The sequence below is a fragment of the Dendrobates tinctorius genome, unplaced genomic scaffold (genome assembly GCF_039654945.1).
Source record: "Dendrobates tinctorius isolate UK_male_01 unplaced genomic scaffold, ASM3965494v1 ptg000022l, whole genome shotgun sequence".
Classification (NCBI taxonomy): Eukaryota; Metazoa; Chordata; class Amphibia; order Anura; family Dendrobatidae; genus Dendrobates; species Dendrobates tinctorius.
The window spans coordinates 79,642,440-79,655,016 of record NW_027361690.1 but is presented as its reverse complement, the minus strand read 5'-3'; the positions used below and the strand labels follow the sequence as shown (position 1 = coordinate 79,655,016).

Sequence of the window (12,577 nt, the reverse complement as noted above, 5' to 3'; positions counted from 1 at the left end):
AAAACGACAACGGCTACAGAATGCTATTTTTATGCTGGTGGAGTGGGTCAATATCCATGGTTCCCTACAAGACTGAGAATACCAATCTCCATCTGTCTGCTTTAGCAAGACTGGTTGTCAAAAATGTGGGGACCCCATGCCGTTTTTTCATATATTTAAAAGGAAAACGCATGGGGACCCCTCTATTCTTGATAACCAGCCTTGCTATCGCTGACAGTTGTCCGTTCTGCCTGACTGGTTATCAAAAATACAGGAAACACATGCCCGATTTTTCATTTATTTATATCGTTGGCGGCAGCTGATGAATACTTCCATCAGCCGTTGCCTGCTCTCACTGCATTTAGCGGCAGTAATAGTCCCATCAGCTGCCGCATGCTCTCGCTGTTATCAGTTGAATATAACTCAATGTTCTCCTCTACTCGCACTGATTGCTGGTAGAGGAGGAGAGAATGATGAGGGCAGTCTTCAGCACCCGGAGCCGGGGAACAGTGTTAACTGTACCACTGCTTCTCTGGCACCGGTACCTGTGGTACTGATGCAGCAGACTGTTGCCACAAGTACAACCCTTGGCAAAAATTATATAATCACCAACTTTGGAGGACGCTCATTCAGTTGTTTAATTGTGTAGAAAAAAAAGCAGATCACAGACATGGCTCAAAACTAAAGTCAATTCAAATGGCAACTTTCTGGCTTTAAAAAACACTAAAAGAAATCAAGAACAAAAAAATGTGGTAGTCAGTAATGGTTACTTTTTTAAACTAAGCATAAGGAAAAAATTATGGAATCACCCTGTAAATTTCATTCCCAAAACTAACACCTGCATCAAATTAAATCTGCACCTAAAAAGGAGTGAGCACACCTTGGAGAGCTGTTGCACCAAATGGGCTGACATGAATCATGGCTCCAACACAAGAGATGTCAATTGAAACATGAGAGGATGATCAAACTCTTAAAAGAGAGTAAATCATCACGCAATGTTGCAAAAGATGTTGGTTGTTCACAGTCAGCTGTGTCTAAAAATCTAGACCAAATACAAACAACATGGGAAGGTTGTTAAAGGCAAACATACTGGTAGACCAAGGAATACATCAATGCGTCAAGACCGGAAACTTAAAGCAATATTTCTCCAAAACAGGAATTGCACAACAAAACAAACAAACGGGAGGAAACTGGAGTCAATGTCTGTGACTGAACTGTAAGAAACCGCCTAAAGGAAATGGGATTTACATACAGAAAAGCTAAAACGAAAGCCATCATTAACACCTAAACAGAAAAAAAAACCAAGGTTACAATGGGCTAAGGAAAAGCAATCGTGGACTGTGGATGACTGGATGAAAGTCAAATTCAGTGATGAATCGCGAATCTGCATTGGGCAAGGTGATGATGCTTGAACTTTTGTTTGGTGCCATTCCAATGAGATTTATAAAGATGACCGCCTGAAGAGAACATGCAAATTTCCACAGTCATTGATGATATGGGGCTGCATGTCAGGTAAAGGCACTGGGGAGATGGCTGTCATTACATCTTCAATAAATGCACAAGTTTATGTTGATATTTTGGACACTTTTCTTATCCCATCAATTGAAAGGATGTTTGGGGGATGATAAAATCATTTTTCAAGATAATGCATCCTGCCATGGAGCAAAAACTGAAAACATTCCTTGAAAAAAAGACACATAAGGTAAACGTCATGGCCTGCAAATAGTCTGGATCTCAATCCAATTGAAAATCTTTGGTGGAAGTTGAAGAAAATGGTCCATGACAAGGCTCCAACCTGCAAAGCTGATCTGGCAACAGCAATCAGAGAAAGTTGGAGCCAGATTGATGAAGAGTACTGTTTGACACTCATTAAGTCCATGCAAGCTGTTATAAAAGCCAGAGGTGGTGCAACAAAATACTAAATTAGTGATGTGTTGGAGTGTTTTTTTTGTTGGTTTGTTTTTCATGATTCCATAATTTTTCCCCTATGCTTGGTTTAAAATTACTGACTACCACAATTTTTGTTCTTGATTTTTTAGTGTTTCTTAAAGCCAGAAAGTTGCCATTTGAAATGACTTTAGTTTTGTGCCATGTCTGTGATCTGCTTTTTCTCTACAAAATTAAACAACTGAATGAGCATCCTCCAAGGCCAGTGACTACATAATTTTTTGCCAGGGGTTGTATTACACACACGGACACTGATCTCTCCGATACTGGCTTTCCAGTTCCGGAAATATCAGGACGTGTGAAACAGGCCTGTTGTCCATATCTGACCGTACAGGAGCATGGTCTGATCATACCACATCTCCTGGGCAGGGGAGAATGCAAAAGACCATATACAGACAAACAGCACAGTATTACAGCTGATCCTTTTGGTGAGGGATAGCATTTCACTGCCTGTTTAAGCAATATTTTATGCTAAAGAGTCAGCGGTGATCCCATTCTGTCCTGTCTGTATCTTCTCTTTTGCTTCCTCCCTTGCCCAGGAGCTGTGGTATGATCAGACCATGTTGCTGTACGGTCAGACACAGCCATTACACAGCAGTGGCACATTTATAAGATTATCTCAGCACAGGAAGATTGTTTTTAAAACATCCAATTGGAAAACTTATTGTGAAACTTATTATTCCACAATTTATTAGTTAAAACTGACTTGTCTGTGGGAAAACCCCTTTAAGGTAAAGCAAGCATGCAACAAAATGACTTCTAAAAATTTGTATGGGTGATTACCTTCACTGCTTCCCAACTTGAGTTTACCAAATGATTTCTGAATGGGCCAAAACCTTTGCAATAAAAAAGAAAAAAAAGACATTGTTGGACAAAAATTCAGCTCCATTAATACTTTACCAATCCATGTGTAGACATGTCCTGGCATCCTCACCTTACTATAGACAAGAGAAAAGTGTTCTGTTCCATTCTATACACGACAACAAATGTTCTGTATAAACCTCTTGTAGCTTCAATATTAACTCAACGCAGTTAGAAAGTTGTGAAAAATACTTATGATAAAGAGTTGGTCTCTGAAGCCCCGGCCACTATGCCATGTGATTTGGATGTATGGTGCTGGGACTTCATAAATAGTGTCTGCCTCAAACATAAAAAGTTGGTAAGTAATGTCCTGTCAGAACACTGATCCTAAGCAGAACTAAAACCTAAATCTGACATGGAAGATGACTGCTTGCTCATCCACTACAATTCAGTTTTTACCACTGACTTACCAGTGACAACAATGAGGTTAGGACTGTTTGAATTGGAAGCCATGAGCTAATCAGTCTGCTAGTGTCGATTCTCAAAATGTCAGACCCTGCAAGATATAATAAAATTTCTATAGAGCCAACATATTCCACATCACTTTATAAATGACATGTACAGACAATAAAGACATTGCTTAGTAACACATGGTTCAACATGAGTTACAGGAGGACTGAGGGTATTACTTGCAAGCTTACAATCTATAAGAAAAGGGGGCACGAAAAATGCAGGTCATTTGACCTGCGGATTTCTTCCATTCTGTGCGGAAAAATCCGCAGGGCTAAAAAGTCCGTCTGCACTCAGCCTAAGTAGGAGGTTTGGATTATGGAGGATGTTCGTCTTAGATCAGTTGCAGAATGGAGAGCACAGGTAATGTGATAGAAAAGAGAGAGGAGATGTATGGTTGTGAAGAACTGTAGAGAGCTTTGTGGGTGAAAAGCTTAAATTCTTCTCTGTAGCAGATGGGTAACTAGTGCAATGACTGGCACAATGTGGAGGCATCGGAGAAGCAGCTGGACAGAAATGGGAACCTGACTGCCGCATTCAGGACGGATTAGAGAGAACGTTTGGTTAGAAGGAGACCGATTAGTTGCAGTAGTTCAGATGAGAATGAATAAGAGCGATAGTAAGAGTTTTGCATTTTCAAAGGTGAGAAAAGGTTGGATCCTAGAGATGTTTTCAAGATGCAGGCGACATGAGCGAGTGAGCGATTGGATACGGGGAATGAAGTTCTATGTCAAACATGATAGAAAAATGTTGAATTGTGGGATAGTGATGTGATGTGATGAGGGTGGTGCAGTATGCTTGTTTGGCCAGATGTAGAGCATAAGCTGAGTTAAGTTTTGAGCACAAACATTTCTCCTGCAATTTACTGTACTCATAAATGAGTGAGTGCTACTGTGTTGTAGGGCATGGGGGACCTGACAAGTTCCATTTAAGTCTCTCTAAAGACAACATCTGAAAGGAAATTGTATGTTCTTCCCGTGTTTGCGTGGGTTTCCTCCCACACACTAAAGACAGTGATAGGGAATCTAGATTGTGAGCCCTAATGGGAACAGTAATGACAATGTCTGTAAAGCGCTGTGGTATTAATGGCTCTTTATAAGCGAGTAAAACAAGTGTGTATGTAGCCTCACCTTCTTGGATAAGAGCTGTCAGAGGAGAGAACACAAATTAGATGGTTGATTTAGCTGAAATTGACAGTTCGACTAATGACAATGTAATGATTGGAGTAACAAATGTCACTTAATTATATTAGTAAATCCTTTCAAATTTAGCATGGGAGAGGCTCCTCCTCATGGGGGCTGCATGTCCCATGTGTTAGAAGGTCTTCAAATGTGACAAACACCAAGTCCTAGAGAATCCAAACCAAATGACCAATGGAGATTAGATATTACTAGGCATGTCTGTAATATTTGGGATTTGTTTGAATACTGTCAAGGAAGAAAGATGCTAGGCCAATATTTCTAAGGTTCTGTTTACAGTAACATTATCTCCTTTTTTGAAAAGAAAAAAAAAAAAAAAAAAAAGGCTCCTAGTGATCATGAGTTTTCATAGAGAGAGAATCCTTATATACAGGTTCATCTCACAAAATTAGAATATCAAAAAGTTAATTTCAGTTCTTTCACTAGATCTCAAGCAGCTTGGATTGTGTGCCTCTCCACTCTTCCTCCAGACTCTGGGACCTTGATTTCCTAGGTCTTGTGTGAAGTTTCCACAATCAGTGTTGGTTTGGGGAGCCATGTCATCTGCTGGTGTAGGTCCACTGTGTTTTAGAATCATAGAATGGTAGAGTTGGAAGGGACCTCCTGGGCCATCTGGTCCAACCCCCTGCTCAAAGCAGGATTTGCTAAATCATCCCAGACAAATGTCTGTCCAGCCTCTGTTTGAAGACTTCTATTGAATGAGAACTCACCACCTCTCGTAGCAGCTTGTTCCAATCATTGATCACTCTAACCGTCAAAAAGTTTTTTCTAATATCCAATCTGTCTCTTTCCATTCAGTTTCATCCCATTGCTTCTAGTCTTTCCTTGTGCAAATGAGAATAAAGATGATCCTTCTACAATGTGACAGCCCTTGAGATATTTGTAGACAGCTATTAAGTCTCCTCTCAGTCTTCTCTTTTGCAAGCTAAACATTCCCAAATCCTGCAACCTTTCCTCATAAGACAGGGTTTGCAGACCGGTCACCATTCTGGTCGCTCTTTTCTGAACTTGCTCCAGTTTGTTGATGTCTTTTTTAAAATGTGGCGCCCAAAACTGGACACCGTATTCTAGAGGAGGTCTGACCAAAGAGGAGTAGAGAGCAATAATGACTTCATGTGATCTAGACTGTATGCTTCTGTTAATACATCCTAGAATTGCATTTGCCTTTTTTGCTGCTGCATCACACTGTTGACTCATATTCAGTCTGTGATCTATTAGTATACCCAAGTCTTTTTCACATGTGCTGTTGCTTAGCCCTATTCCTCCCATTCTGTATATGCTTTTTTCATTTTTATTGCCCAGATGTAGTACTTTGCATTTTTCCCTGTTAACAGAATGGTTTTTATGTGCTGCCCACTGCTCCAGTTTATTTATATCTTTTTGAATCCTCTCTCTCTATACTCTACTATTAACTATCCCTCCTAGCTTTGTGTCATCAGCAAATTTAATCAGTTTACCCTCAATTCCTTCATCTAAATCGTTGATAAAGATGTTGAGCAATACAGGGCCCAGGACAGAGACCGAAGTCAGCGCAGCTGTCTACCACAAAATTTTAGAGCACTTCATGCTTCCTTCTGCCAACAAGCTTATTGTAGATGAAAATTATTATCTACCAGGACTTGGCACCTGTCCACACTGCCAAAAGTACCAATACCTGGTTTACAAAACAACAGTGTCACTGTGCTTGATTAGCCAGCAAACTAGCATGACCTTAACACCATAGAGAATCTATGGAGTACTGTCAAGAGGAAGGTGAGAGACACCAGACACAACAATGCAGACGAGCTCAAGGCTGCTATCAAAGCAACCTGGGCTTCCATAACACCTCAGCAGTGCCACAGGCTGATCTCCATGTCACGCCGCATTGATGCAGTAATTGATGCCAAAGGAGCCCCGACCAAGTATTGAGTGCATTTACTGAACATACATTTCAATAGGCCAACATTTCGAACTTTTAAAATCATTTTTTCAAGCTGGTGTTATAAAGTATTCTAATTTACTGAGATGTGCTGTCTTTTGAAACAAACCTACATTGCAGTCTCTTTCTGGTGAAACTAGTCAAAAGACAAATCTAGATCCTTATAACTCCACCTGCGCAGAAGTCGCACTGAATGCTTCTCTTCTGTTGGTACAAAGAACTACACCAGCAGATCTGAGTACAAAACCCTAAGTGTTTCCTCAACCCTGAATAAGGAGCAAGTCACAGCCTCCGTATATACGACAGATGTATAAATGTGGAATCCATGTATCAGCATTGTGTGTACACTGAAGGGCAGTAGTAAGGCAAACCGCAGTCATCCTAGTGATAAGCTGATAACAGCCATATGATTTTCTAATTTTCAATATTATGGATTAAAGAAAAAAAAAGAAAAAAAGGACTGAGTTTTTACTCTGAACATCGTCCCATAGTAATCTAGTAATAATTGCAGGTCAGGCCAATTATGGTGTTGAACTTATGAAGGGTTGTTTTGCTTTTACTTGGATTATTCACATTTTCTGAGACCCTTTTTTTTTTTTTTTTTAAACACATTGATGGAGCGGTGTCAGTTGTAGTTTTTATTGGCATCATTTCAGGGAATATGCAATATTTTAATTGAATTTGATTTTTTTGGAGTGGGGAAATGAGAGAAAAGCTGCATTTCTGGCGTTTATCTGATCATGTTAAACATAGAACTTTTTTTTAACCCCTTCACGACCTATGACATATTTACGTCATAGGTCTTGTCCCTGCATTCCATGCGGGTTCTGGCGCTGAGCCCGCATGTTTCCTGACAAGTCAGCTGATTTTATAAGCTGACATGTGCCCCTAACATGTTAAATGCTGCTGTCAATCTCCAACAGCGGCATTTAACATGGCACGTCGGAAGCGCATCACTAATCCCACCCAATGGCGCCTGTGTCACATGACCATGGGGCGCCGATGGGTTGGCATGACAACTCGGGGTTGCAGGAGACCCCAGTGGTTGTAATTGCCAAACTATTAGGAGCGCCACCCCGTGGCCGACGCTCATAGCAGATGAGCATTTCTGCTAGACATAGCAGGGCTTCAGCCCTGCTAATGTGTAGCTCAGGTGATCTGATGGCAGCTTCTCCCATGGAGACTATTGAAGCAAGCACAAAGGTTGGAAAAAAAAAAAAAAAAAAAAAAATATATACCTATACGCTTGGTGTCTGCAAACTCATAATGACCTGGAGAATCATAATGGCAGGTCAGTTTTAGCATTTAGTGAGCATGGTAAAAAATGATAATTGTGGAATTGCACTTTTTTGCAATTTTACCGCACTTTGGTTTTATCATATCGTGTACTGGAAAATGGGGGGGGGGGTTAAATCAGTAGTAAAAAATCCAACACCAACAGGTTGCACTCCAACGAGCTTTATTCTAAAATCTTCGTATAAAAACATGGACAACCGACAGCAAAAAAGCAATGACTAAGGTACACACAGGTGTCTGGGACCCATGCCATTTTTTTTTTTTTTTTTGCTGTTGGTTGTTCATGTTTTTATACAAAGATTTTGAAAAAAGTTTGTTGGAGTGACGTCCTGGAAAGTTGGAATTAGTCCTACCGGTTAATGGTATTTCCAGGAGTCCATCATGACAGCACCACCAGGAGGTTGTCCTTCTTATCCTTGATAGGGACAGGAACACAGAAGAGGTTAAATAGCCCCTCTCCACCAACACCCTTCAGCGATTTTCTAAGTACCACACCAGGATGGATGCAACGTAATTTTATTGAACCTCCTACCACACATGTTACATCACATATCAGATAGGAAATTCAAGGGAGGGTATATAAGGGGTGCTGTCATGATGGACTCCTAGAAATACCATTACCAGTAGGACTAATTCCAACTTTCCAGGACGCCCCTCCTGACAGCACCACCAGAAGAATTACCAAATTACTCCAACTAGGGCAGGCTTACAGCCTGGAGGACTTTCCTCCCAAAGACTGTCTGAGGATTTGCCTTAACATTTAATTTAAAATGTTTGCAAAAGGTATTAAATCTAGACCAGGTTGCGGCCCTGCATATCTGGTCCATAGATGCTCCCGCGCTCTCTGCCCATGAGGCAGAAACTGCTCTTAGAGAATGGGCTCTAAGGTTTTCTGGCAGAGTCTCTCCCGCCGACACAAATGCTGCACTGACTTCAACCATCTAGCCAGGGTAGCTTTCGATGCCTTCTTCCCTTTGTTTTTGCCTGCCATCTGGATGAAGAGGTTAGAGTCTACTCTCCAGTCTTTTGTAACATCCAAGTATTGGAGGACAGCTCTTTTAACGTCCAAGAGGTGGAGAGAGCATTCCTTCTCGTTGTTGTAATTCTGGCAGAAAGCCGGTAGTACAATTTATTGACTCCGGAGGAAGTCTAACCACTTTGGGAAGAGAGGCTGGATTTAATTTTAAGACGATGCAGTCTTCCTGGATCTTCAAATATGGATGCTCTAAAGACAGGGCCTGAATCTCCCCTATGCGTCTATCCCTATCGAGCTACGGATTGTGGGTCTCATCCGCTGAGAGGCTTTTATGAACCTCACTACCCAGGGATGATTGGCTAGGGGGAAGTCGGAGTATGAGCCTAAGGCTGACACCTGTACTTTCAGCGTACTAGGCCTTAGTACTTTGTCAAAGCCCGACTGGAGAAAGTCGAGAATCTGCGGGATATCTGGACCCCGGATGACCGATACTGGCCCCTTACATTGAGAACAGAATGTTTTCCAGATTTTTTGGTATATAGCTGAGGTTACCGGCTTTCTACTGTTCTGCATCGTAGATATTACTAAGTTAGAGAGTCCTTTTGATTTTAGGATCTCCGCCTCAGAATACAGGCTGATAATTGTAACATTTCTGGTTTCTGATGAACTAAGGGTCCCTGAGTTAACAGGTCACGTCTCGCTGGTAATAGTATCAGGTCTTCCCGTGCCATCCATTTTAGTAAGGAGAATCAGCTTTTTTGGGCCAGTAAGGATCAATATTACTGATGCTCTGCTTTCCTGGATCTTTCTTAGGACCCTTGGTACAAGAGGGAGCAGCAGGAAGGCGTAAGCGAGCTCCATCTTCCATTCCTGAGCTAAAAGGGTCTACTGTTGGGTTGTCTGCCGGGCTGAGCGTAAAGAATTTTGTTTTTTGAATTCTTTGTGGCGAATAAGTCGATCTCTGGTGTCCCCCAGTGTTGGGATAGCTGTGTGAAGACCTCCTCACTTAGTGACCACTCTGAAGGTTGGATCTTCTCTATGCTCAGGAAGTCGGCTACCTGATTTCTGGATCCTTTCAGGTGGCCTGCCGTAACTGAGGTTATTGTCCATTCTGCCCAGCAAAAGATCTCGTGCACTAGGTCCTGAAGTTGACGGTATCTGGGGCCTCCCTGATGTTGAAGGAAGGCAACTGTAGTCGAGTTGTCAGAGAAAATCCTGACATTCTGACCCTTCAGTTGTTCTTGGCATGTTTTTAGCGACTCCCAGACTGCCCTGAGCTCTCTGTAATTCGAGGACCGGTTGCGTACTGATGGGACCCATGTCCCCTGGAGGTATTGACCTTCCATGTGAGCCCCCCTGCCTCTGAGACTGGTGTCGGTAGTGATGTTTGTACATGGCAACAGTCTCCAGGGTCTTCCTTTTCCGAGGTTTTGTCCACCAGGAAAGGGACTGCTTTCCTTCCTCGGAGAGTCTCATGTTCTTGTCTAGTGATCTTTCTCTGCCGTTCCAGGTCGCCAAGACTTCTCTTTGTAGGATTCTTGAGTGGAACTGGCGCCATTGTACACTGGAGATGCATGGAGTCATGAGACCCAGGACTCTCATGGCTTTCCTTATGGAGATGTACTTGCGTCTCTGGTCCCACTGGACCTCCTGTGTGATTGCCTGCTGTTTGTGCAGGGGAAGGAAGGAACATTCTTTCCCAGAGTTCAGTATGACTTCGAGAAACATCTCTTTCTGGTGTTAGGCTCGACTTCTTCCAATTTATTACCCATCCTAGGCTCTGTAGGACTGATATGGTGGATGTAAGGTCTTGCTCCATTTGTTTGGAGAGTCTGCCACCAGCAGCAGGTCGTCCAAGTACGGTATGATAAAGGGTATTTCTTTCCTTAGATGGGCCGTGATCTCTGCTATGAGTTTTGTAAAGATCCGGGGTGACGAGGAGAGTCCGAATGGCAAGCAACGGAACTGGTAATGTTGTATTTTCCCGTGATTTTTTTATCGCGAACCTGAGGAATTTTTGGTGAGATATGTGGATGGGCACATAACAAGCACTTTTTAGGTCTAGGGTGCACATGACCAAGTCCTTTTTTTTATTAATGGTATAACTGCTTTTAGAGATTCCATCTTGAATCTTTTGTAGGTCACCCAACGATTTAACGGCTTTAGATTTATTATGGTCCGGTATTCTCCTCCTGGTTTTTTTATGGAGAATAATGTTGAGTAGTGACCCTGAAATCCCTGAGCATGGGGAACTCGGGTTATGGCCCCTAAGTCTATCAGGTCCTGTACGTCTTTTAACAGTCTTTGGTGGGTCACACTATCTCCTGGGCGGTCGCTCGGTGAACTCGATCTTGTAACCTTCTGCGACCGTATTCCGAACCCATGGGTTTTGGGTAATATTCTTCCAGATGTTTTGGAAGTAACAGAGTCTCCCTCCTATCTTCCTGGCGTCATTCTCTGGTAGGTCTTGCCTTCTGCTCCTGAGAACTTCTCCCTCTTCCTCCCTTTGGTTAGCTCCACCTGCCAGACTTTCCCTTTCCCCTATAGTCCTGTCTGGGAGGGGAGCGGGTCCTCTGAAAAAAAGGCGTTTATTTAGGCTTTTCCTCCGGAAAACCTTTTTTATCGGAAGCTTTCTCAAGTAGCTCATCTAATACGGGCCCGAAGACCAGAGAATGGTATAGAGCACAGTTTGTTCTTCGACTGAGTGTCTCCTGTCCAGGATCTCAGCCACAGCGCCCGCTTTGCTGCATTAGACAAGGCATTATTTCTTGCGGCAAAACGGACCGATTCCACCGAGGCATCCGCCATGAAGTCGGTATCCATTCTCAGGAGAGGTAGTGATTTTAGGATCTCCTCTCTGAGGGTTTTGTCTCTAATCTGATCCTCTAGTTCCCCACCCATAAGCTCATTGATCTGGCTACAGAGGTGGCTGCCATGTTAGTTTTCATAACTGCTGCTGAAGCTTCCCAGGCTTTGAGGAGGTCCTCTGATCTCCTATCCATCTGATCTTTTAGGCCGGATGAATCCTCAAAGGGGATAGCCATTTTCTTTGACACTCTGGCTACAGGTATGTCGATCTTCGGAACTGTCTCCCACACTTTTGTCTCTTCTGGATCAAAAGGAAGACGGTACCTGAAGCCTTTTGGGACTATCAGTTTCTTCCCCGATTCTTCCCATTCTACCAATATCATCGCTGTTATATGTTTATTAACAGGGAATACTGTATTTCTACGGGCTCTCAGCCCTCCGAACACCTCATCTTGGGTTGTTCGTGGTTCTGTAGAATCTTCTACCTTCATTGTATCTCGGACTGCCTATAGGAGTATATCTGTATCTTCCGCAGAAACAAGGTATCTCTTCCTTTCTTCCAGACGAGCTGCCGAGGAACCATTGCCGGAGTCAGGATCAGAGGAGTCTGACACCTCTCCTTCCTCTGAACTTTGTTCCAGCTCCCATCTGGGCCTCTTAGGGCGTGGGGATTGTGCCGGTACCAGTGCTGCGACTGTGTACTGCACCTCCTCTCATTGTCCAGGAGAGAGGACTGTTCTTGTCTTAGGAGTCCTAATATACAGTCCTCACATAACTTTTTTGCATGTCCTGACGGGAGCTTGGCCGAGCATAAGGGGCATTTGCTAGGTTTTTTCCTGGTGGTCGAGGTGGAATGCTTAGGTGCCTCTTTGTCGTGCAAAATATACTGTATATAGGAAAGAGGGTCCTGTGTGTCTGTGTATGGAGACTGTAAGGAACCCTACTACCCTTTTACTCACATGGTCCGGATCTGGCACTAGGGACTGAACGCCTACCACCTTTCATCCCTACTGAGTCAGTGTGCTGTCCGTCAGTGTGTCTTAAGTAGTCGCCTTACCCGGCTTCAAGACATCTGATTAGTCCTCCTTCTGAGCCCAGCTGCTGTTGATAGTGCAGCTGCCTGCTGCGCAACCTTCAGTGCGC

At 43.0% G+C, this 12,577-nt stretch overlaps 1 protein-coding gene across 2 annotated transcripts in view; it reads right to left on the bottom strand.

Annotated features, from left to right (window-relative positions):
- The window catches only part of PGPEP1L (pyroglutamyl-peptidase I like), a 39,283-nt gene that overhangs the window by 5,900 nt on the left and 20,806 nt on the right, over window positions 1-12,577 (bottom strand). For both annotated transcript variants that reach the window (XM_073568774.1, XM_073568773.1), the window contains exons 2-3: window positions 3,198-3,283; window positions 2,710-2,762 (exon numbers count right to left, since the gene is read on the bottom strand). In XM_073568774.1, coding sequence (XP_073424875.1) covers window positions 2,710-2,762; window positions 3,198-3,240 — 96 coding nt within the window. In that variant the 5' untranslated portion in view covers window positions 3,241-3,283. The remainder of the gene's footprint in view (window positions 1-2,709; window positions 2,763-3,197; window positions 3,284-12,577) is intronic.